The 25,674-nt window shown below is 41.1% G+C and overlaps 1 protein-coding gene across 7 annotated transcripts in view; it reads left to right on the top strand.

Moving 5' to 3' along the window:
* The window catches only part of PHF21A (PHD finger protein 21A), a 135,220-nt gene extending 109,861 nt beyond the window's left edge, over nucleotides 1-25,359 (top strand). For 3 of the 7 annotated variants that reach the window (XM_053387282.1, XM_053387262.1, XM_053387272.1), the window contains exons 10-18: nucleotides 1,961-2,059; nucleotides 5,522-5,573; nucleotides 6,904-6,983; nucleotides 7,547-7,607; nucleotides 10,601-10,764; nucleotides 16,024-16,179; nucleotides 18,174-18,249; nucleotides 18,526-18,629; nucleotides 19,088-25,359. In XM_053387282.1, coding sequence (XP_053243257.1) covers nucleotides 1,961-2,059; nucleotides 5,522-5,573; nucleotides 6,904-6,983; nucleotides 7,547-7,607; nucleotides 10,601-10,764; nucleotides 16,024-16,179; nucleotides 18,174-18,249; nucleotides 18,526-18,629; nucleotides 19,088-19,345 — 1,050 coding nt within the window. In that variant the 3' untranslated portion in view covers nucleotides 19,346-25,359. Of the gene's footprint in view, nucleotides 1-1,960; nucleotides 2,060-5,521; nucleotides 5,574-6,903; nucleotides 6,984-7,546; nucleotides 7,608-10,525; nucleotides 10,549-10,600; nucleotides 10,765-16,023; nucleotides 16,180-18,173; nucleotides 18,250-18,525; nucleotides 18,630-19,087 lie in introns of all 7 variants that reach the window. The other 4 variants (XM_053387300.1, XM_053387291.1, XM_053387312.1 and 1 more) reach the window with 3 other exon arrangements.
* The last annotated feature ends 315 nt before the right edge of the window (nucleotides 25,360-25,674 follow it).

A 25,674-nucleotide genomic window follows, 5' to 3' on the forward strand; every position in this document is an offset into this window, starting at 1 on the left:
GTGGATACACATATAGGGTAGGCTCTCCTGTTCAGAGGTTTCTTGCAGTGTATGGATGGGGCAGGGTTGGCAGGAGAGGACGCTGGTGGACAAGCCAGCAAGTCACAGCACTGTTCTCTGTCTCATGCCAATCATGAGATACAATGTGTGAATAGGGATGGTTGATAATACCTTGTTCCTCAGACAGGGATTGGGAATGTACCAATAATTCATAATGAGTGAGCAGTTAATTTGTGATTTTATATATAGTACATCAGAATAATTAAAATTTACTCGTTTTGTGCTTTTTCTGCTGCTTCAGCATAAAACATTAACCATCAAATAATATTTATCCATAATCTTGCTGACATTTATGATGAAGCAGACATGCAGATGACTTAATTACCATCAGTTTCAGCTAACCTTTTGTAAGTAGTTTATAACGCTGGACATTTGAGAATTTCCTCTAATTCCATCTATCAGATGTAGGCCTTTTTGTGCAAATGCACTTTAAACTGACCTTTGAGTCTACTGATCAAAAGCTTGCTTGGTTTCAGTCTTATAAGCTTGACAAATTTGCCATGAGCGGTTATTTTTTAAGTAGACAGAAGTGTGTCACCTTTCCCCCAAAAACTTACATTATCGTCCTCTCTTCAAAACACTCTGAAGCATATGCAAGGTGATATGGCACTGCAACAGGTGGCAATGTGCCAAGACTGGCCACAACTCTAGGTTTCATAGAAGCAAGGACCTTCAGCAAAAACCCTAGTGCTTAAATGTGGAAGCCTATACATAGTACCAGTGCAGAGAAACCGCCTTTCAGCCCTTATGTACTGAGGAAGGCTGCTTCCAGTCTGGTCATGGCTTTTCTTGTCGTAAATAGGCAGAAAGTTTTCTCAAGTGTGAACAGAGCCAGACCTCTCTTTTCCACTTGCCAGTCTTAGGAACACACACACACACACACACACACACACACACGTATTTATTTATAATAAAAGGTACACCCTCCTACTTTTATTTTCTAAGGGAGATGTCCAAAGTGGCCACCATAATTTCAAATAAAACAATTAAGAAACAAGGTTTCATCCTCACTTGTCAAACCATTGGTCTAGTTTGCGCAAACCACAAACCATAGTTTAGTGTTAGATTCTTGAGTTCCCCCCTCTGCTCTTCCAGCACAACTGCAGTTATAGTGTTAGTTGTGGTTCATCCAAACAAGCAAGTGGGATCACACAGTCTAGTAAATGGGACCAAGAAGTAATTCAAAGTAATTCACAATTTCAAACAATATGGTTCAAGTTATTTCTTTATGTTTCTCTTATTTCTGAGTAAACACATTGAAAACATATTTGTCATCTTAGAACAGATGGATCTAATTTTGTGACGTCACAGCTATGTCATAAAGTGGGAATCATTGGGCAGGCACTTATGATGCAATATGCAGGGGATTATGACATCACTAAGCAGGAATGAGTTTCAGGAAAACCCAGCACTTGGGAATTCTGGAGAACTTATCTTCAGGCAAATTCTTGTTATAGTGAATAATGAATGAGAGAGATGCAAGGTGCATCTCTCAGACAGATTGTTGTCTGGACAAGCTTTTCATGGAATGTTATTCCACAAAACGTCACCCCATCTGTAGTTATTCTGTTTTCCAGGTCTCTCTTATACGTAGCCCCTCTTATCCACAGCTTAGATGCAAAGTTATTATTATTACATGATCTAGTTGCTGAATTGGGCTACTTAAGTGTTGCAGTTGTACCCTTGATGTTCTAAATAGTAATTTTTATTTGAGATTGTGTTTTCACTACTTAAAATGTACCACACTTTTTAAAGGAGCTCTTGGGGAAAGTATTTAGTGTATTGTTCGGATTCCTTTCCATCCGTTTCTTCATTTTGGTAAAGAAAAACACTGGCCGCTGATTTTGTTTGTTTAGGAATTTAAGAAACCTGTGTTCACTTGCTGTTGATTCCCTTTCAGACTATCAAGCCCCAAGCGGAAACAGAGGAGAAGCCAACAGAGATTCATACAGTTGCTCCTCCTGCACCACCCAAACCAAAACGAGAAGAAAACCCACAGGTACTAGTACAAATATCTACAATATCCTTTTGTGGGGTTGGGCAGATTTTTTTAAAAAATTTGTCTTTAGAAATGCTTATTTTCATCTACATTTTAATGCCGCTTTTCCTCTTAAAAGAGATTCACATTCTTCACAGTGTTATTGCTGCAATGAAGAGGTCTATATGTCTGAGGAATGCCATATCTAGCCACAAATTCCTGTTCACCAAATATTTTCAGGGCTGGAAGAAAGAATGCAAAAGCTCCTGACCTTATTAGAATGATGCATGTATGTAGCACTTAAGGGTGTTCAAAGTGCTTCATGTTTTCTTAGTAACTTTTGCAATAACCCTGTAATGGAGGCCCCATATTCCAGAAAGGAGGCTGAAAGAATCTAGCCTTGCTTTAAGTTCTTGTCTAAGGTAAGGCTTGAACAGTGGCTTTTCCAGCTCGCTCTACTGTGCTATATACATAGAAATCCCAAATTGCCCTTAGCTCTTTTGAGTGTTCAGATTGCATCACGCACGGCAACTTCTCCAATCCCACAGGCACATTTTGAACATGTTTCGGTTGGCCTTGTTTGGCTAAGGAAAAGTTGTATTCGCTGGCGCCTTGACTGCCCCTCCCCTTTGCAAAGGTAGCATGGGGGCTTAAGGATGTCCCAAGAGATTTTGTGCAAGGATGCCCAATACACTCATCCTACACACACACACACACACACACACACACACACACGCCTTTCCTGGAAGCTGAGCGTGTCCTGACACCTCGGCTTGAAGGTGCTCCAAATGTCTCCAGCCCTCCCTTCCCAGGCCTTTCATGATGCTGCCCCTTCATAACCTTTCCTGTTATGAAACACCAAAGATGAACATACACCCTGTGAAAAATCTCATAATTATGGTTTGTATAACAAATAATAAGACCCAAATTATATTCACATAGTAGATCTATTGGACTGGTACATGTTTTAATACCTATACAAATTTAACAATAAAGCTACAGCTCTCTGGTAACCATCCATTTCAACAAATAGGGTTTTTGTTTAATCAAGCTCCTGAACATTTGCATCATGTAAGTTTGAAAATAACACATTATAAATAACATAAATGCCTGTGAATTTATTTTGTTTTCTGTGGGACAATGACACATTTAAGTAAGTGTGTGAAGGTTCCCCCAGCTGTTAGAAAAGAGAGATTGGGTGAGTTTATTCTTTCCTTGGGTGAGTGGAGTTATAATAGCATTTCAGACAGCTTGTTTTCCAAGAATACCTGCAACTCAGAAAAACACTTCTGATGAAATGGACTGTAGTCCACAGAAGCTTCCACCATAATAGATTTGTGAGTCTTCAATGTGCCACAATTCTTTCTTTTCTTTTCTTTTTCTTTTTGTTGCAAGAGGCTAACATAGCTATCACCCTGCAAATCTTTCAGAAAGCGCAAGCTAAGAAACCTGGATTCTGGCAGCTTGAGCAACACACAAAATCAACTGGAACTAGCGAATCTCCCTCGGGGCCCATTTAGACAATATTCTACCATCAAAATTCTGATTTTTTTTTAAGGGGGAGATCTTGGTTTCCCCTCTGCACAGGGAGAAGATATTAAATGAGCCAAGAGACTTCACTTTTTACTACCGTATTTTTCGCCCCATAGGACACACTTTTTCCCCTCCAAAAATGAAGGGGAAATGTGTGTGCGTCCTATGGGGCGAATGCAGGCTTTCGCTGAAGCCTGTAGAGTGAGAGGGGTCGGTGCGCACTGACCCCTCTCGCTCTCCAGGCTTCAGGAAGCTATCCGCAAGCCTTGCAAGCCCGGTGGGAGTTCCCGCGGGCTCACAAGGCTTGCGGGCAGCAGCCTGCAGCCCCGGCGAGTGTCTGCAAGCCTTGCGCGCCCGGCGGGAGGTCCCGCTGAGCGCGCAAGGCTTGGGGTGGCAGCCTGCTGCCCGAAGCACGCGGAGCCCTCCCCGTGCTTTGGGCAAGTGTCTGCAAGCCTTGCGCGCGCGGCGGGCAGGTGTGCGCAAGGCTTGGGGCGGCAGCCGCGGCTGGGGGGGGGAATAATTTTTTTTTATTCATTTCCCCCCCAAAAAAGAGGTGCGTCCTATGGGCCGGTGCGCCCTATAGGACGAAAAATACGGTAATTTACTTAGTATTGTCAGAATCTGAAATACTTTTTTGCTCCACTGTGGCTGTTCTTTTGCAGTCCATGTGATTTATGTACAGTGAAAGGGAATGAGGCCAAACATCGTCACACAGGTCTAGTCTCTTGAATTCTAAAACATGGTTCATGGAGTTAAGAAATCATAGACTGCAAATACTTGACCTGAACAGTTGTGCGAGATGAGATGAAAGTGAACTACTGCTTTTTGAATCTCACGGTTCTCATGCCCTAAAACTTTTTATAGCAGTCTAAGAATAGCATAACTTGGCTGTCTCTTTAAAATAGATACATACAGCTGTGATGTTCTGAGCAAACAAGCTTATGCAGCAATCATCTGGACAGTTCAGAAATCCCTGCTTGTGCTGGAAGGCTTCCATGTTTTCAGGTTTCGAGTAATCTTCAGTTAGATAACTATGCCTTTCATAATTCAAATCACACTATGTTCTATTTTCATAAAGTATAATGTTATTTATTATTTTATTCATTTATACATTGCTTGATTGTAAAAACAAACAAACCTCAAAGCAATTTACAAAATGATAAACCATAAAATCATGAGAATTTTACAATATATCTGATACACATGCAAGTTTACACAGGGATTTTTTTTAATTTTTCAAATGAGTTTTGAATGGACAGCAAAGGCCTAGGGTGCAGCTGAACTGTTAGGTGCAGAGTTGGGGGCTATTTGTAAATAGTGGTCAGAGGAAGCTGAAATGCAGAGAAGTACAGACAGTGTATCTAATTAGCAGTGGTAATTCACAAAGCAGTTGTTGGTAATACAGACATCCAAGCTGCTAATTATCTTACTCAGTATGCTAACAAATATTTCGTCTTAGGTCAGTCCACAAGTGATAGCAATGTGCTTGATGTATTGTAATTCAGCTGTCACAGGTGCAATTGTGTCTTCATCTTTTAACTACCAAGTCCATGCTTCTGGGAGCCCTGGCCTAGTCAGGCTTTAGGAATCACATATATGCATCTATGTTGTCCAGCCTTTATGAGGTTGCTGTAGAAAAAACTAGTGTACCTGCTGCATAAAGACTTCTGTGTAAAGTGTGGAGCTGCCTTCAGTCTCATAGATCCATAGAGATGAGCTTGCCAACCCTCCTCTTTGAACTAGGGATATGCAAGTTGTATAAAGATACATAGTGCTGTTATTTGCTTCATTTTATGAAGTGCCATTTGAGATATACAGGTGATGCATGTTTTTGAAGAATTGCTCAGTGAAAATTGTATCGCTTTTTTTTTAGCTACTATTTCACATTAAAAGAAGTTTCGTTCCTCTTTTAATTTGATTGAATTGTTTTCTTCTTCTTTTCTGATACAGAAACTTGCCTTCATGGTGTCTCTTGGACTGGTTACACATGACCATCTAGAAGGTAAGAAAAATGACTATGGCTGCAATCTTTGCACACTATCAAGGAAAAAGTTTATTTAACTTAATGGTGCTTACTTCCAAGTAAATAAGTTTAGGATTGAGCTGCATAAATTATTCCAGAGCTCTGGAATTAATGTAAAAGTTTCAAATATTTCTGCTTAGAGTGCATACTTTCCCATGTATCAAAGTTTAAAATATCAGTTTTAAAAATGAAATATTTTCTGTTCAAGGTTATGAGTTGTTTCCTGGACTTGAAAAAATGACCAAATAGAATGATGATCCTAAATGCTAGTCTGATTTTTAGGTTTCTGGCTAGGAGATCTAAGGCCACAAATATGGTTTCTTCAATATCAGAACCACCACAGTACTATTTTTCAAATAACTTAATTTCCTTTATCAATTAATTAGCACATTGTTTAAACTGAGGGAAATTATTCTAACTGGCAGGCTAGATCCTAGGTTCCCTCAACCCTGGCAGGAACTCTGCCAATCAGCTGATCTCACTATGAAGTCAGGTGAATAATTTTTCATTTCTGTGCAACAAAGCGTGCTGCAAAAGAAAACATGAGGCTTGAAGTTTTTGCCCACCAGCTGAAAGGCAGTGACTCCAAGTCTCTTTTCTGTAAGGATCAGCTGTGTTGCCAATTCAGTGGGCAGTGACACCAAGCCTACTTTGTGCAGAGATATCATCTGCACAGCGGATCCATCAGCCCACTGCAGTTCCATCTGTTCCACTTTGAACAACAGGGAACATGCTTTAAGCTCTCAATTGTGCTTTCGCAGCCACATCTCTACCTGCCCCACACCTGTTGTCACATATGAAGTCAGGTGTGGGGCACATGGGTGTGGTTTGGGGAAAGCGGCCCCCCATGGCCTGGAGATTCCTCACCCCTGGGTTAAATATATTTAAATGGTTTTGTACTTTTAAAAAAGTTTGCAGTATTTTGATATGAAGTTGTTGTAATCCACCTTTGGCTCATTGCATTGAGAAATACTGGGATATAAGTCAAGCAAATAAATCAGTCTTCAAACAACTCCCTGAATCTGGCAGAAATAAGCTGCCAGGAACAAATTTTGTGTGGCACGGAATGTGGAAGATAAAAATATCAGCTTTTGGAAGAGCAGGAAACATTTTCTCTAGCTAATTTACTTTCTATTACTTCACTTTCCTCTTTACTTTCAACCCATTTATATAATATGGATGTTTCTTCAGAATTAAGTTTGCATAGAGCATTTCAGAAACCATAGTTCCTGATTCCTAACTTGCTCATATTAGATATTGAGGTCTTTGTGCCCTTTACAAATGCTTTTATTTCTACCCTTTCCCCAAGAAATACAAAGTAAGCGACAAGAAAGGAAACGAAGGACAACAGCAAATCCAGTGTACAGTGGAGCTGTCTTTGAGCCTGAGGTAACAATTTTTGCTTATAAAATAAGTAAATAACTTGCTGAAAAGCATTTTGCTCATTGCTTCAGCATTCTAGGTGTATGAAAACAATCACATTCAAAGCTAGACAGTGGGACTGTCATCAAGAGAGCATGAAGGACAATTATAAATGGAAAGAAGTTTCCTACTTTATGCTTTCTTTCCCTTATATCTTCCCTCCTCCTCCTTCTTCTCTGGCATGATTGCAGACTTGGCATTGAATTATTTCTCTCATCACAAGTGGGATCAGTATTGCCCGTAATTGTGTGAAAGACTAGCTTTTCTACAGGGTAGTATCCAAACACTGAAACGATAATGGACATAATCTGAAGAAAGTTAAACCTACATTTGATTCTTACTGAAATTTATGGATTTAAGTGCAAAAGCCTGTTTGCTTCAATGGGTCTCAACACTTGTGTTCTTCCAGATTTTTTATATAGTCACTGTGTGTGTGTGTGTGTGTGTGTGTGTGTGTGTGTGTGTGTGTAGATGTAGCTTTCACTTGCCAAAACAGTTGACTAACTACTTTCTTACTTTCTTCTGTAAAGCGCAAGAAGAGCGCAGTCACATACCTGAACAGCACAATGCATCCTGGGACACGTAAACGAGGTAGGTGTCTCATAATAGCACCTCCTTGTATGTTTATTTCCCTTTCTTTTGGACTGAAATATAACAATATAGAAAATAGTTTTGTGGTACTGAACACACATCGTAGGTATGCTGTAACCCTGGTAGGCAGCTACTCTACAGAAGCATCTTTTGTTGGTAGGCTTTGGGGGTAATCTGGAATGAATAAGGATATAAATGGGAGAATTTCCTGTTTGTAAACTGTCTTGGGCCAGTAAAGATTCCCAACCCAGATTAGTAAATGTAACCCGTCATGCAGACTAGAAGGGGGGTGCCAAGGTGGTAACTGAGCTCCCATTCTGAGACTTTTCCCTTGTAGTGACTAAGTGAGTTTGGTCCTATGTTAGGACTCACTGTTTATGAAATGAAATTATTTCTTGTGCTGTTAAGAACATGTTCAGGTTTCTTTGAAAGGCGAGTTACTTGATATTTGATGAAATCGTGTGGCAACCATGGTACTCTTAAAATTATTACAGGGATGCTTGCAAAATTCTTCCCACCCAATTTTCTCCTTAGATTTCAAGGTTCTGAATTCTTGATCTTGCTTGTGGAATGGCACCAGTAATCTGCCATTTTTCCATTTTCAACGTACAGACTTTGTTTAGACTGCTACACATGCAGTTCGCTAGTTTTCCATTTGCATACTCCCCTCCCCCCCACACACTTTACAGGTTACTAACCCATGCCAGCAAAGGCGAATATTGATTAAAATACTAACGAAAAAGGCAGTAGTAACATGGTCATATCTATTCATGTGCCCTAGTGTGTATCTGTAAACTGTTAAGGGTTAGGAGTAATGTTGCAAATGGAAAACTCTGGCAAACTGCACATAAGCCCTGAGATGTATTTTAGAAATTGTCCATGTAAAACTGTAAGGCAGGTAAAGCAGAGCATGGGGCAGCCAATCCATGGAACAAGAAAAGAACTTGGGATATCTATTTTATCCCTTGATCTAAACTGTGCTGCTTCCACTGTGAACAATATATCTAGTATTAAAGGAAAGAGAGCCCAGTTGAAAATGAGATGGTGTGAACTGTGGAAGGTTTGCTCAGAAACACTTTTCCTTGAGGAGGGAAGGTTTCTGCATTCTCCCTGCATCTTGAACCTTTAAGTGTTGTTTGGCCTCCAAGAAGCAGATGATGCACAGTTTTTGAAGTTTTGAGATGAAGCCCTCTGCTTCAGTAGGTTGTGACAGCTATCGACATGGTTGAGTTCAAGAGAGGTTAAGTTAATTCCCAATGCTTTGGGTGACCCTAAGATCACCAGAGAATGTATGTTGATGGCCAGGAATCAGAAAGGTACTATATCATCAATGCTTGTTGTTGCTAATACATCACCAAGCATGTCTGCTTTGTGTCTGAGACAAGTTACTACTGATCTGCTCTCATGTGGTGGTTGCTGTGTTCTTAGAGCCAGCCAATTGCACAGTAGAACTAAGCTTGGCTTTGAGATTAATTTATTTTGACTCTGTTCAGTGCTAAATACCATGGGTGAGCACTGAATGCCCTTTCTGTAATGCTTTCTAATGTTTCCTCTGCTCCTGGGCCTGTTGTTCAAAAACAAATGGCCAGGTCAGAGGACATAAGTTGTATAATACTTGATATTTCAAATGTTAAAAGATATATGCACTATGTACCTAGTAGGATGCGTGTGTTCATGCACATGAGTGTTTGGGTGAGTTATTAGGTAGCTCAGCAGTATCAGTAGAGTGCATTTGTCTCTTTCTGTTTAGCCCACTGATTTGAATTTGCTTAAAATGATAGTGCCTGATATTATTATTATTATTATTATTATTATTATTATTATTATTATTATTTATTAGTCTTTGGCAGCTTTTGGCATTTTGAAAATAAGGTGATGGTCTCATTGCAGTTTATATTGAGCAGGCTTTACTTTACCCCAAAATTGCTGCCATAACTGCTCAGTTCAGCTATTAGTGCATTTCCCCAGGAGATCAGATGTTCAGAGGAGCCCTTCTTTCCTTGCATAATTTGTCTCTCACCTGAAGCAAAATTGGATGTACTGGGTTTTTTTGCACTGATGTTGGCTTTCTGTCCCTCAACACACAGAGGGCATTGGCCTTCAGTGCCACTTTCCATCAGAGTTGTTAGGTGCCATTTACTGAAGATAATGATTACTATGCATGTTTAATTTGATCTTCCTGCCTCTTTTCTCAGTCTCTAGCTTCACTTATTGACTGCTTAAATATCTTTATATATATATATATTCCTCTCTGAGCATATGCCTCTCATCAATCATCAGAGTAGTGGTAATGCAAAAGACAAAGATTGGTGTCTCCTACAGTGTTGTGATTTCACTTGGAATAATAGCACAATTTATCGTTGAGTTATATCTTCCTACAGTCAGCAGGATAGGATTTTATCTTAACTCTTCATACTTGCAGATTTGCTTTGTTGAGGCTTTCTCCCACCTAGGCTACCATACAGCTCCTTTTGCTGAGAGAGATCTCATGGGGTTGCAGGCCGTAATTTTCTCTGGCATTTGTGGAATGTTGTGAGTTTTTCTTAGCACAAAGGTGGTATTTAGATGTAGGTTTCACCTTAGGCTCACTGAGGGTGATTTACCAATGGTCATAACAATGTGATGGAGATACCGTGATAAATTAGAGTGGTAGAAATCATGGCAGCTTTTCATTGCCAGTGGAATTTGGGGGTGGTAAGTTAAAAGTTAAAGACATTAGTGTGGTTATAGAGATATATTGGGAGTAGCGCTCTTTCTGAAGGCATGTGTTTTCTCTCTTGTGATACCATCCTTCCTTACACAATTCTCCTTTAAGTGTCTTAAAAATAACTTTACAGTCCTGACTTGGCTTTCTTTCACTCGTGACTATAATACTAACTTCTTCTCTGTACTACATCACTTCCTTTTTTTCATGCTAGCCAATGAGGAGCACTGGCCAAAGGTATGTAAGATTATTTCCCCTCCCCTTTTTGTTCCCTTTTGTTAATGTGTAGGTCGTCCACCTAAATACAACACGGTGCTGGGGTTTGGGGCTCTGACCCCCACATCCCCTCTGTCCAGTCATCCTGACTCCCCTGAAAATGAAAAGACAGAGACCACATTTTCTTTCCCCGCAACTGTTCATCCTGTGTCCCTGCCCAGCCCCAGCTCCACAGACGTAAGTAATTCTTCCTGAGAGGTTTGCTGTTTGAAGAGACCGTGGAGACTTCAGAATTTGGTTCTTTAGATGCTCTGGTATTATGGTAAACTGCAATAATATGACCCCCTTCTTCAGCCCCCTACACTTCTACTTGTACCTATTCACCCCCCCACCCAAACTCTGGAGTAGTATATATATATATCTATATCTATATGATATCCACAGGACATGCCAGAATGTTCATAACCTAGAGTCATAGAATTGTAGAGTTAGAAGGGGAAATATTTCAAAGTTCTATAAGCCCTTCCCAGATGCACAGTGATGCAGTGAATTAAAGACAGTGCATATGTGATATATTTCAGCAATCTAGTGGCAGGAGGAGAACAGATCCTGTCACACAGAAGCCTTAGGAACAATTACGTATTATTACTGAATCAATAAAGTAAGGAGAAATTCTTGCTCAAGATAGTTGGACACAGCCTTAGTGGAGTCAGAGTGAATGCCTTCACTGACACCTGGCAGTTGCTTCTCGTTTATGGATTCTGCATACCTATCTGGGGAAAAGTTTTCTTTTCTGTGAAAGTATCCTCCTGGTATGTGAGCCCAGTTGCCTATTCTGCCAGTTTAGCACAGGCTGTTGCTGAATTAAAGTTGATCTAACCCATAGCTTGATCTGCAACACTGTCTGTTTTTGGAGAGTGTGGGTGGTAATTTTTTATTACTCAGAAGGGAGGGAAATCCACCCTTCTCATGATAGCTGGATTGGAATTGGAAATTCTGGACTCACAACCTTGGTCAAATCTCATCACTTCTCTGTACCTTCGTTTCCTCATGATAAATAGCTCCATGGTTGTAAGACCCAACTAATGAACACATTTTACACACAATCAGATTGCATAACTTTTATGTTCTAGTGGGCTGCACTAGATGTTCCTCCAATCTGTTTTTTATGCTGCTGAGCTAAGAGCCTCTGCATCTCATTCATGAAATATGCAGCTTGAGGATTGCTCTAACTTACATAACTGTATCTGTAGCCTCATTGTTGAAGCAGCCAAGAATAGCCAAATCAGGAACACCATCAGTATCTTTTCTGCACTGCTGGGTATTGCAAAAGATAAAATCAACAGGCAGCATTCCTATAGGACGCAAGTTCTGTGTTAAGAGCCATAGTCATTCATTCTCTAGGTATTGTATTATTCATGAAATCTCCCAAACTATCAGAAGGCAGTAGTAAAAATTGATCCAAAGAAAGAGGACTTTCCTGCTGATTTAGCATGGCGTGCACACATGCACATGAACACATTCTACTTATAACAGGTTTGACAAAGGTTGCTAGATTCTTAAGCACATTGGTTTTATAAATAAAGCACTAGGACAGTGAGCTCATTGTCATTCCAGTTGATGTCTGTTGCACATTTTTACATAATGTTCTGAGCTTTCGGTAATGATTTAATTCTGATTAGCCATCAGCCTTCAAGCCTAGAGTGTTTTGTTAAATATCCATCCACCAAACATGTACACACATCACATGAATGTATTGCTTCCCCCAGAAATTCACCTCCTATTTCACTTCAGTGGTGTGTGTTTTTTGGAGAATTTCTGGTAAATAGGTTTGTTTTCAGTTGTGTCCCTCCACTCACCAAAGACTCTTTAATCCAATATAGGATTCCTTTAATGGAATGGGGGCAGGCATTGTTTGCTGATTTCCCCCCATCTCTCTGCAGTCCGTAGACCTTCCCTGGTCTGCTCCAAAGGATTGTGGAGGTTTATGGGGCAGGTGGCCCCCAGAAGATAATGAAAACTGCTTCCCTTCCATTCATGAAAACCTCTGCTAGTGCAGAGTACTGCCCATTAATGGAGAGAGACAACTGAGTACAACTTTCTGATCTTGTTAGCTTCTGAATATCTTGTAACTGCCATAATCAGTTACTCAGATTAAGATGCTCATTAGGTTTCAGCTCCACTTCAACAGGTGCTCTAGGGCTAGGATGTGGGATCTGTGGCCTTCCAGATGTTGCTGTACTCAAACTTTCATTAGTCTTGGCTAGCACAACCAGAGGTCAGGGGATTTTGTAAATTAGTTCAGCGGTATTTGGAGAGCTACATGCTCCCCACCCCTGTTCTAGGGAAACCTCGTTGTGTTTGTCCTCCATGCAGTCACAAAATACAAGAAAAAAGTGGGCCTTTTGAGTTTGGGTAGTCATAACGCTTCAAGAGATACATGAAAGTTTAACTCTGTTGAGTGGACAAAATGAAACTGCCTGTATTATTATAGATTGAACTACTTTAGAACCCAACAATGCTCAAGTCACAGGGGATCCGACCCCCTTATATTTTGTGAAACTCATCTTAGCTACTACTACTACTACTACTACAACACTGTAGAAAGCTACAGAGCGGAGTATGACTGACTTAAAAGCTGGGTGGGGGGTTGAGGGATAAAATGTGAGGTTTTCCTTAAGTCCCCCCCTTCCCCCCATAATTTGAACATTGGAATCCAGCACTCATTTGATATGTAGAACTTGCAAAATCAAAGCATCTTTACATGCCAAAGTCAGGATAGCACAGTAAGTTTAGGAATTAATAGAGAGAGGTTTCCATGAAAGTGTGAAGGCTTGGTTTTCAATGTCAAAGTTTAAGCCTCAGCTAATGTTTGTGGGTAATATCCTCCCACCCACCCGTGGTTGGTATTCTGGCATCATTTAATATGTATTCTTAATAAAGATGGGCACATTAGCATGCTATGTAAGGCAGTAGAAAACATCTGGCATAATTCAAATCCTACCACTGCTCAGTTTGATATGGAAGATTGAATTACATATTTTAAGGAGGTTGTGACACTTTTATTTCTTTCAAATTTTATCCCTATATTCTGAATTTGAAGAAAGCTTTAGAGATTGGGATTTGGATGTAGCAATTTTCCAGAGCAGCCCTCAGTTGATTGAAATTCATGTATTAAGCCATTTTCTGTTACCTTATTTCTGTTCTTTTTAGCTCTTCTTCTCTTTCTGCATTTCTGTACAGTGATCTACAAATAAAAATAGTAACTATGAGATGGTAACAGCAGAAGGAAAGAGAGAAAAGGAAACTAAATGGCTTTGCTAAGAATTTTGCATCCTAAAGTGAAGAGATAAGGAAGGGAAAGTAATGCAAAGAGTCATGCAAAACTGAAATGTTCTTGCTATTAAAACTAGTACTGGGGCCTTTGTTGACATTTTACAGCTGGGGATGGTGTTTTGTGTTAGTCTGGTTTGGTCAAGGTTTTCCATCTCTTCTATCGAAAGGCCAAGTTTACATAAGATAAATCAGAAAAAGTATACCTATTACTGGATATTGCAGTGATGCACCAAGGTTAAAGTTATATTAGGCTTAAAGTGGTGCATTAACTTAATTTTGCAACCAGTGCCTTCTACTTCCAAAATATTGAAAAGATAATGACACATGAAACACATTTCTTAGGAAAGACTGTAGCTACCTTAAGAGGTAGCACCCAGGTGAAATTATGCTTATGCTCATGCTAAGCATGCCCAAGGCTATATTCCATAGCCTTTTGCAAACAATAATTTTATTGCACAATAAATATGTAGATCTTACTCATATTTGCAGAGAATCCAGGCAGGCTTTCTCCTCAGTGCTGTTCCCAATAGAAAGCATTAATTTTATATTTTCTCTCTGGCCCCCACCTGCCTAACCCATCCCCTTGCTTTCTTGTTTTGATTTGGCGTGCTGCGTGGAATGAGGCTGTACAGATGTCACAGGCACCTAGAAATGGCCATGACTTCACTGCTCACAATTGGTACAATTTTCTGCCCCTATAGCTGTGCAGATTTTGCTTATTTGCTTAGAGGCTTATCAATCCAGTGTGGTCATATAGCCATTGAAAATAAAGACATACAGTAGCAGCAGCAACCACCGCAGCAAATCTCTTTTATCCATCATGGTTAATGATATCAGCTTTTATTCCTTGTATATGTGTTAGTCTCACTCCTCTCCAGCACTGGAATATTCATATTCACTATTTGATTTATGCACTCTGTCCCCAAACAAAATAAGCACCTCAGTATAGTGAGCTCCTAGTGTTGGATCGGGCTACTAGTGTTGGATTTAAATTATTAGTTGCTTACTACAAAAGTCTCTAATGGAGCAATCCTAACTATAGAAAGCTAGCATAAATAATGCTGGCATGTTACAGTGGCAAAAGTTACCCCTATTCCAAACTCAGTTCAGAAGGAATACGACACTCTTTGCCAGCTACATTGGCTGGGCTGCTGGGTCACTTGACTGAGCCAGAATGTGTTTGGAAGAGGTGTAAGTCTCTCCTTGCTCTGCCACATCTCCAGAATGCCCCCTTCTGGGGGGAACTTATGCTAGTGTAAGTCATACCGTCTTAAGATCCACCGGCTGAGCACCCATTGAGATCTGCCATATCCAAATTCTTTCATCCCAGTGGATCTTTTACACTGCAAGTGACTTACAATCTTTTGGTTTTTAACTTTTTTGTAACAAAAAACAGAAGCTAAAGCATTCTGCACTACCAGGGCCACCTGTCCCTCAAGTGACAGCAGTAGATCCAGGAAGACACTCAGTCTATGGACCTTTCAGAATGAGTCTCACCCTGTCGAGAGCAGATTGCATGACATTCACGTGGACAGAAGATCCACCTGCTAATCCATCTTGGCTGGATTAAGACTCATGTCATTGGTCCTCATCCAGTCCATTATCATGACCAGGCACCAATGAGCACATCCACTGCCTACCTGCAGAAGATGACATAAGAGCTGTGTGTCATCAGAATGGTGATGACAGCACACTCTCAGACGCTGTCTAATCCCACCCAGCAGTTTCATGCAGACATTAAGTGAAACGTGGGTGACAAGTTCTGCACCTCCTGGAGAACCGAACCTATTGCGGCACTTTAAAAATGTTTTCCATACAGTGGATCACTGGGACTTTCACCCCACATTTAATTTCACTTACTTGGAAATAAGATGGGTGTGATCCTTAACTATATAAATAAGTGATCTGTGCTTTATAGTTTGAAATTGTACTAGGGTAGACATGGTGGCATTTGAAGAAGCCATGGCCCCTGACGTTCCTTGTGGTTCTTCTCTGTCTGAAGAAAGTGGATCTAATCGTCAGGCACCCTTTGGTAGCTTTCTTTCTGTGTTTCATGAAAAGGATATTATTTTGGGGATTTCATTCACTTAGGACTTTACTTTGAACTGGAATTTAGTTTTCAAAGTTTGTAAGTTCCCTTTCCCCCCTCTAATTTTATAGGGTGATATCCATGAAGATTTTTGCAGTGTTTGCAGGAAAAGTGGGCAGTTGCTGATGTGTGACACGTGCTCACGTGTGTATCACTTGGACTGTCTGGACCCACCTCTGAAAACTATTCCCAAGGGCATGTGGATCTGTCCCAAATGTCAAGACCAGGTATTGTTTGACACAAAAGGGGAAGCCTCTTGCAATGGTTCTCTACTTTGGACAAAATGGGTGGGGCACATGGCTTAGACTTTGAGAGGGTGACAATATCTGACCTGAACTGAAATGGCCTCACAAATTCAAAGCCATCAAACGTTTGCTTTTCTGTTCCACATCTCAGGGTACTAAACAGCCATTTATTTGCCATGGCAAAGCTCGAAGACTTACGGGGAAGATTCCCTTTGATCCACTTGCATCTTTATCGATATTTCTGCTTCCACAAAAGATACCGTATTTTTTGCTCTATAAGACTCACTTTTCCCCTCCTAAAAAGTAAGGGGAAATGTGTGTGCATCTTATGGAGCGAATGCAGGCTGCGCAGCTATCCCAGAAGCCAGAACAGCAAGAGGGATTGCTGCTTTCACTGCACAGCGATCCATCTTGCTGTTCTGGCTTCTGAGATTCAGAATATTTTTTTTCTTGTTTTCCTCCTCCAAAAACTAGGTGCGTCTTGTGGTCTGGTGCATCTTATAGAGCGAAAAATATGGTATATAATGTTAGCTTCATTCTACAATACATGTGTTGGAAAGTCCAGTATTTTAAGGTCTAGGACAAAGCTACATGCTGGAAAAGCAATGTTTGCATGATAATGCAGGGACACAGGGCATTTTACAGGTGAGAGTTAGCAGGCATGAGATAGATGCTAAATCTTTCCCCATAGCTGGCTTTGAGAGCAAAAATAAGCCCAGCTGGGGAGGAACGTTTTGTGATGAATAACCACATGATTAAACACCCGTCTCCCACCCACCAATTCTCTTCTGGAAATGCCCCGCTACTCCTGCATTGCTGTTAACCAACAAACACATTTGTGGGAAATGCATGTTTGCCAAAGTAACATGTAGTTTTCTCCACGGAGACTGCTCTTTGCTATCAGAGTGTTTTTCCTTTAGCTAATTAGATCAGCAGTTTGTGAATCATGAAGTCACAATCCTCTCTACTGGCAAGTTTTAAGATCAGATATGTTGTCTCTTCATTCCTGTTCAGCTTGTTAAAATTTCATCAGCAGAAAATGTTTGTAGATGCAAGGGAATGTACAAAATTGCTGACATGGTGATTAAACAGGCTTCCCTTGTGGGAGGTTTAGCACAGATGTGTGAGTATTTCATGCTATTAAATCTTGAGGGTCTTCCCAAACTATTGTGGAGGTTTTTGTGTGTGCAGTAAATGCAAAGTTTACTTGCTTGAGGTGCGTGTTGAGTTGTGGATCAGGCATCTTTTCTGGATAATGCTTCTGTTATAGAATACCCCCAGTACTCAAACCTCAGTATTCGTTTGCTTGGAATTTCCTTCCCCACTCCCCATTTCGACATACTATTGTGAGTGCTGTGTATAAGCTGGTTGTAAATATCACAGGCACATATGTTTTAGTGATTAGTAACACAATTCCCATTCTTCCTACCAGTGCCTCACTATTTTGTTATCCATTTAGGGATTTTTATTTTTAAAAATTAATTCTTTAGGGGCTGAATGCTTGCCTGCTGAAACAACCAAGCATAGAAATGATCATGTAATTGCCTTCATCTTGTTTTTTAATGTAGACTTTAAAGCAACAAGGCTACCCTTCCTTACCATTTTATGAAATTTATGTTTTTTATTTAGTTCTTGAAAGGTTACGTGTTATCCCCATGTACTTGATAGCACTGCAGCACAGTCTTCCTCTCCCTCCTTTTGATATGTGGATATAGTCTGGTTCATTTCTCTGTCCCATTGGCCTCCCACATCCATCACATGTCAACAAAGCATCAGGCTTCTTGTCCTGGACCAGAACTTAGCAGCAACCCAAGAGTAGAACAAGGGGGGATTTTAAGTTGTTTTATTGCCTGGGGAGGGCCTCAGAAGAGAATGGCATTGATTTTAATAGTTGTTGTGAAAGAAACCCTTTAGCGTGTGTCATCTTTCCTAGAAGTAGAACATGTCAGCCAAGTGTTCCTTCTCCTTTCTTTCAGATGCTAAAGAAAGAAGAAGCAATCCCGTGGCCAGGAACTTTAGCAATTGTTCATTCATATATTGCATACAAAGCAGGTAAGAAAACGGTGCAGAGCTTGGCTTGGTTTTCTTTTCTTTGGAAAATGTTACTTTGAGGAAGGGAGTAGGATGTTTGTTTTCAGAAGGAAATTAAGAGCTGACTGCATGATAACCCCAGTAATGAAATGGATATGACAGCTTCATCTGACTCTCTTTATGTCTGCACCTGCAGCTTCAGGTATGGTCCAATACTGGCTCTCCATTGTGCAAAAGCAGCTGAGAGATCCCATCTGCAGGGCATAATTGATACAATTGATGTACTCTCTTCCACAGCAAAAGAAGAGGAAAAACAGAAATTACTGAAATGGAGTTCAGATTTAAAACAGGAAAGGGAGCAGCTAGAACAGAAAGTCAAACAGCTCAGCAATTCTATAACAGTAAGTATTGCTGTGCTAAATGATGGTTTGTTTATCCTCTGTGTTCCGCTAGAAGCTACAGCCGTGAATCTTAGAAAATGACTGTTTACTGTGACCAATCACAGTATCAGTTCTGAGCCGTGCTTCACCACAGCTTTGTCGTGGTGGTGTTTTTTAAAAGTCTCAGCGGCTTCTTATTTTTGTTAGAGCTTCTTTTTCTCTGCTAAGTCATAGTTGTAATCTATATGCTGTAGTCGTGGCTGTGAAATAGCATTTGCTTTCTTTGAACTCTTTGGTTTGCTATGTGGGCTGTATTTGGTATGGGAGCCATGTTGTATCCACCAGGTGCTTTGACAAAGAATCTGTTTTTGCAGTCTCTTGTGGATCTTGGGATCTCTTTGCTTTAACTTTCATTCTCGTTTGGGCTTTTTTTTTTATGAGCGCACTCATTAATGCAATGTTGTTCCAATCTGCTTCAGAAATGTATGGAAATGAAGAACACCATCCTGGCAAAACAGAAGGAAATGCACAGTTCATTGGAGAAGGTAAAACAGTTAATTCGCCTCATCCAGGGCATCAACCTTTCAAAACCCATAAACTCTGAGGGCAGTTCCGTCGCCATCTCCAATGGCATGGACTCCACCAATAACGCAAAGGCTGCCGCCGCCTCCACCCCAGCCTTGTCCCCCTCCCAGAGCTGCATGGTGAACTGTACCAAGGGCGACGAGACTAAATAACATAGCACAGGAAGAAGGAGCCGGGGGAGATGGCGGCGAGGCAGAAGAGCAGAACAATAAAACTCTAGAAAAGAAAAGCTGGATTTCTTCTGGAAAGCGCAGAACTCTTTGGTTCCAGAAAGAGCGCGAAGAGGCTTGTGCCAGGCAGCACCAGAGTTGCCAATCGATCCTCCTTATTCTGTGTGTACGTGCAAAGTTTGGACCATGTTACATGAATAGTGCCAGCTGGAGGTTCTTTGCCAGCACCATGCCAAGTTAAATAATATATTTACTCTCTCTCTCTCTCTCTTTCTCTCTTTTACACCAGTGTGTGCCTGCAGCAGCCTCCACAGCCACTCTAGGTTTGTTTTGTTTTTGTTTTTATTTGGGGGTGGGGAGCAGGGAGGAGGAGCAGGTTTCAAATCTTATCTGCAGACCAGTTTGTTTAGCTAAGGAAACTTCAAGTCCAAAGAGCCTGTGGGCTTTTCCTGTTTCTGAATTCTCCGTACTACTAAACCAAAAATCCAGAAATATGAATTAACAAGTCCTAGGGTCCAGAGGGGGTGGGGTGGTGGGAGTGGGGACCAAGCCTATCCAATAAGCAGTATTCACTATTGTTTTGACAGGAGAGACAAAAAGGAATGGGGAAGGGTTTTTCACTAAGTATCTAGTGCACACTCGGGCTGGGGATTACTAGATTGGCAGCTTCGGGTTTATCCACTTTTTTTTTCCAAATAGACAAGTGAAATAAATTGCTGGTTAGGGCATCACATTGGCCCAGGAAGCTTTTGCTGAGGAAGAGGAGAAGGGAGGGGGACTAATATAATCAGCCTGGGGTTTCAGAAAAGCGGGTCACCACTGAAATGAAAATTCCAACTTTTTTTTTGTACACTTGTCAAGCAAAAGTGATATTCCAAACAGTACAGCACATGTCCCAAACATATGGCCCAAATAGTAAAAAAAAACAAAAAAATTATTAAAATGCCTGTTTCCTTTGTTTCCTTTCTCTTTTGGTTACAAATGTAAGGAATAGAAAAGCTGTTTTTTTCAGGCTGACAGTCCGATTAAAGAGGTAGATGGGACCTTGCATGGTATAGATTAGAAGTAATAGTGTCAGTGAGATACAGTGAGTCTTTGTGAGTCCGTGTGTCATCGTTTTGGGCACTGTTTTTTATGCAAGGGCAAAATCTTTGTATCTGGGGGAAAAACAACTTTTTTAAATTAAAAAAGAAAAAAGATATTGAGGTCTTCCTAGTGTTACTTAAAAATAAGATCAAGGTAAGAAACATTGTAAAAATTACAAAAGTGCTATTTGTTTCCTAAACAAGTGATTTCTATTAAAAAGGTGTCAGAACTGGAGAAAATGCTGTGTACTTAGAATTTTTTAACACAGGTTTTGCTTATGATGTTGCCATTCTGCTGTGTTTCTGTTTGAAAAATGCCTTGGGGGTGAGTGTCGAGAGATTGTCATGCCATTCAAATAGCCTGTGGGGTTGAACTGCATCCAATCTGCAAACCTTCCTCCAACTGGTGGAATCTCTCCTCTATTAAGCTCTCCTAATTAACTCTTGTGCTTAAAAGCACAAGAGAGCATTGGCAGCATTTAAAAATCTTTGTCGTTTTAGCACCTAGATTATAGGGAGAACATGGAGACAAAGGATTTTAGCTTTGAGATCTGGCTTTGCTTAGCACAGCTTGTCTGTCTTCTGAAGCAAATTGTCGCAGTAATTTCATGCTATTAAAATGCTGGTGCTGGACATGAGATGAACGAGTCTGAAATAGCCACCTTTGCATAGACAAGTGCAAACGGCCAATATTTCATACCCTTTCACTTCCATGGCAGCACTCATGTTGGCGTAAGTCATGGCAGTCAGCCCAGGTCCATGTTAGAAAGTCTCTCCTCTGTCAGACAGCCGGCGATGGTGCTGCCGTGCTTTCACTATTCTGTGTTGAAGAACTATGCATCCTAATGCACTTTATTTACATAATCATCTGAATTTTGTTCCTGCCACTCATTGTTTGTGGCAGTTTCTTTACTTCTAGCCTCCAATCTTGTCCCTCAAGGACTCCTCAGTGACACTCAGTTATGCTCACGGTCCAGCAGCTGATCTTTTATCACTATACATATCAGTGAAGAGTAAGGACAATTCGTGTCAAATAGCCTTAGCTTTACGTTTGAAAAAGATCAGGCCTTACCATTTGACTTTTGATACTCCGTAGTGAAGTTGGCAGCTTTCTAAGTACCTGATGTTATTAGCAAGTAAAGCCAGAAGGCAGCCAATCAGGAAAATTGCTCAGAGGAAATAACACTTTTTATAGCAATACACCGAGCAAAATATCATTGGGGGCATGTTTGAGAGGCCTTTTCATCTTGTGACCTACCAATACAAATGTAGCCCACCAGATCCCTGATAATCCTCCTGGTTTTGCCTGCCTTTGAGTGCAGCAAACAAGCAACCGTGTGTGTTGGGTGGTTTGCATTTGGCTTGATGGGTCACGCAATTTGCAAACCTACATTTAGATATTCTGAGTGTAACGGGTGAAAAATAGACAAGTCCTCATATTTCAGGCCAGAAGCTGGATTTCCAGCAGCAAGGAACAGGAGGAAGCCAATTATCCTCTTCTGGTTGATAAATTGATGTTGGCTGTTGACAGAGGCAGGCAAATGGGATTTCTGATTTCAGCTGTTCCCATGTGCATGTGGCCCTTCCTTCCCCTCACCAAACACACTTGCCATCCTCGTATTCTTTTCCCTTAAAGCCATAGGTTTGTTCAGAATGGCCACACATGCATGAATTTGGGCAATGGCCATCATGCCCTCTTAGCCTATGATGTAAGGTGCAGGGAGTGCAGAACTATTCACTTTATCTTAAACATGGAACAGGTGCCAAAAATAGTGATCTTGTGTTGAATTCTCTGCCTCCTTTGTGTTCTGCAAACCCTGCAGTATCATCAGGCCATGAAAGTTGTACCACACAGTGCAGAGAGGGAAGACCAGAGCTCAGTGCAAGGCTGTTGTAAGGGGAAGAGAGTCATGTGTTGATCTGCCCTGAGGAAGGGGCATTTGTCTGCTACCTTCCACTTTTAAGCAATTTAAAAACACTGCCTCAGCAAAGTAGTATTAATAACATGCTATCTTTATGCCCCCACAATGGGACTCACAGTTAACCCCTGGTACTTTCTGAAGGGAAAACAATTTATTATACTAAAGTCTCCCATGTGTTGAAACCTTGCTTTGGATTTAGCCATGGGGTTTTTTTTGGGGGGGGGGGTTACTTTACATTTGGCCTCTCTTGACTAGTGACATCTGTAGTATAACTTTGCTTAGCCTGCAGCGCTGGAGTGATCAGCTAGTTTAAAGTGAAGAGCAGCAAGGTACACTTGTGAATCTTTAATTTTGTCATTCTTCTGATTTTGTGTGTACTTCTCTCCTTGCCCCTTCTCCCCCGCCTCGCTGGTGTCTCCTGTCCTGGAAATGCCACCAGCTAAGTTTAAGAGGGATTTGGCTTCTGGAAATATAGCAAAAGGAAAAAATAAAGTTTGGGCATGTTTTGTCTGGCTGTGCAGAAAGATCCTTGCTTGGGTAGCAGATGTGTCAGATTTCCTTGAGAAAACGTAGGGGAACCACAGTATCTTTGTTCATCAGGGTAACAAGTTTGTCACCCTGATTTTCTTAGAATTCAGAAACATAATTACCGGTAGTACTATGAGAGGACAGTGTTCTGCACCTGAAGGCTGGATCCTGGCTAGTTGCTTGCATGCAGATGACATTGCCTATTTACATCCTACTCTTAAACATTCTGCAGGAGTTGCCTGCTGCTGCCCTTGGCTCATTTGTGGTACACTGTGAATGTCAGGGTGTACACTCATGTGCTGGTGCAGAAAAGTCCAGAGAGTACCCATCCATATTTGAGGATGCAGCTGGGAGTTTTTATTTGCAATTGGAAATGGAAATAATGGATTGTGTGGTCAGACTCCATTAGTTGTTGTAAGGTGGAACCTATTTGAACTTGTGACTTTTCTGATGCTAAAGAAGTCTTGTACCAGATTTACATCTTTTTTTTTTACTGAAGAGACACTGTCACAAGAATAACTACAGCTTCCTAGTTGTTGGGAAATTGCAGCAAGCATAGCCCATGCACTTGTGATTGGAAAATACAAATTAGAAGATAGGCAGTACTTGTGCAAAAACATTTCTCTCATTCGGCCCAACAATTCTGTGTACTTTCAACCCCTCCAGCCCCAGCACTGTAACATTGCTCTTTTAGTTTGGTGCCCTTGGTCAATCCAGCAATGCAGTGTACATCTAACAGCGTCCCCAGTCAAACAGGTTTGCAAATGCAGCTATTTCCTGTGTCCCACACACTGCTAAGTATAAGGGGGAAGTCCCATAGTTGTGTCTGGGTCCAGGGTAAGCAGAAATGCCTCCCCCCTCCCCCCAAAAAAGTTTAGGAGGCTTTTTTTTACTTGTTTTCTAATATGTATGCAGGTTACAACAATGCTCAATTATGTGCTAAATCCTGGTTTAACCCTCTGCAAATGACATTGCAGGTCACAAAAAGAGAAAGGCCTAAACTCAGTGACAATTACAGCATCTAATTTCCTTCCCATCAGCTGAGGATGATAAGAAGCCTCTTTGTTATGGGGTCTATAATTTTGCCCAGGTGCTGAGTGTTTCTTTACGTGACCAAGAATGGACAACAGCAAACATCCCCAGGTGAAGCTGTCATTATCTGCATCAGTGTTGGCAGCTTTTAGAAATGGCTCTGCACAGCACCTCCATTTTTATTGTGGTTGGAATAAGTAGTTATTGACCCTGGCATTTATTATTCCCCTAGCACATGCTCCGCTTGAAGTTTAGCCAGGACTCCCTTTGCAGCTCAGTTATGTGAGCCTAGAGGGTGAGTGTTGAGTCCACCATCCACTCCCCCAGCAATAAGCGCTGTACCTGCATCCCAATCTGCTGGGGATTCTGCTCACTCCACAGTGCCACACCTGTACATCCCCACAGTGAAGGAAGGAGCCTTGTTGAGAGAATGTGCTTTAGCAAGGATTGGGCTAAACTGGTCCTTTACTCTTCCTATGGGATTGAACAGCAGGGGTCTACACACCCTTGCTGGTTGCATTGGAGTCTTTCACTAGTACAGTAACTGAAAAGTCCTATTAGTGCCAATTTACATTATGAACAACAGGCCTGTGAGAAGTGAACCAAGACTAAGAATGGGCATTATCAATAAAGTTTTATCTTGAAATTGTATGTCAGTTTGGTCATATCCGAACTAGCAAATACTGAATAGTCCTTAGCTTTTCTACTCTGTCAAGTCCAAGTGGTTTGTTGGATGTTACACTCACCTGTGGCTTATGTTGTAGTTTCATTCCATTCTTTGGTAGTAGAGGAAACGGCAGTGGGCTGCTTACGCGCCAATGATCCCATCTGTGTCTCAAGACCATTGTTGAAGCCAGAATATTTCTAGTAACTGGAATAAGGACTCTTTGAAATAAGTGGTCTGTGAAAGAGGCCATGACCCTAAAAGGAGATTCACAGCCTTTGTTTTTAAGGCAGTGGGTTTCTAAACCCTCCTCCCCCGTGTACACTGATGTATTGATTCATACATAGCCAGCATCCTCCCATCTCTTCTTCTCCTGATGTTTGTGCCAGATAAACTCAGCCTCACTCGTGCTGCCTCTGCATCCATCCTGAGTTCCCATACCTTTAAGTGAACTGGGCACAATATTGCTTTCACAGATCAACACCCTGTGAATGTTATATGGATGCATGACTTCTGTTGGTTAGGTGGGTTTCTTTTTTGTTAAGTTTTTCTTTTTCTTTTTTTAAGAAATTGAATAGCCTGGTGCTCATAGTGATTTGCAGTCTCTTTGCTGCCTTCTTTTCTGTAGCCTTCCAGTCCCTTGTGGGTTTGGTACAATTGTGTCTAGATTTTAGTCTATTAAGGTGGGAAGAAAAAGAAGGGGTCCAGAATAAACGATCAATTTGTATTTATTTAACATTTTACTAAATAAAACTATGAAATCTATTGTCTCTAGTTATTTATCATGCAGCTGTGTTCATGTGTGCTGATCCCCCTTTGCTTTATCCACACTGAAGCTGCAAACGAAGAGAAATGCAGCTTCTCCCATCAAAGCTGAAGGTTTAACTGCAAACAGGTATGTTGTGCCACACCCTAAAGGTGCAGACCTTCAGGCAGATCAATATTGGCACTTCCAGGATTTGGAAAGGCGGCTGCTTGCCAATCATGGCAGGGGTATTGCCAGGGAGCTAAGAATACATAATTGATTGAAACTAAGGCTAGCCCGAGGCCTAATTCTGTCTTGTATTTCTAGTGTAGGCC

The sequence above is a fragment of the Podarcis raffonei genome, chromosome 1 (genome assembly GCF_027172205.1).
Source record: "Podarcis raffonei isolate rPodRaf1 chromosome 1, rPodRaf1.pri, whole genome shotgun sequence".
In the NCBI taxonomy this organism is placed as follows: Eukaryota; Metazoa; Chordata; class Lepidosauria; order Squamata; family Lacertidae; genus Podarcis; species Podarcis raffonei.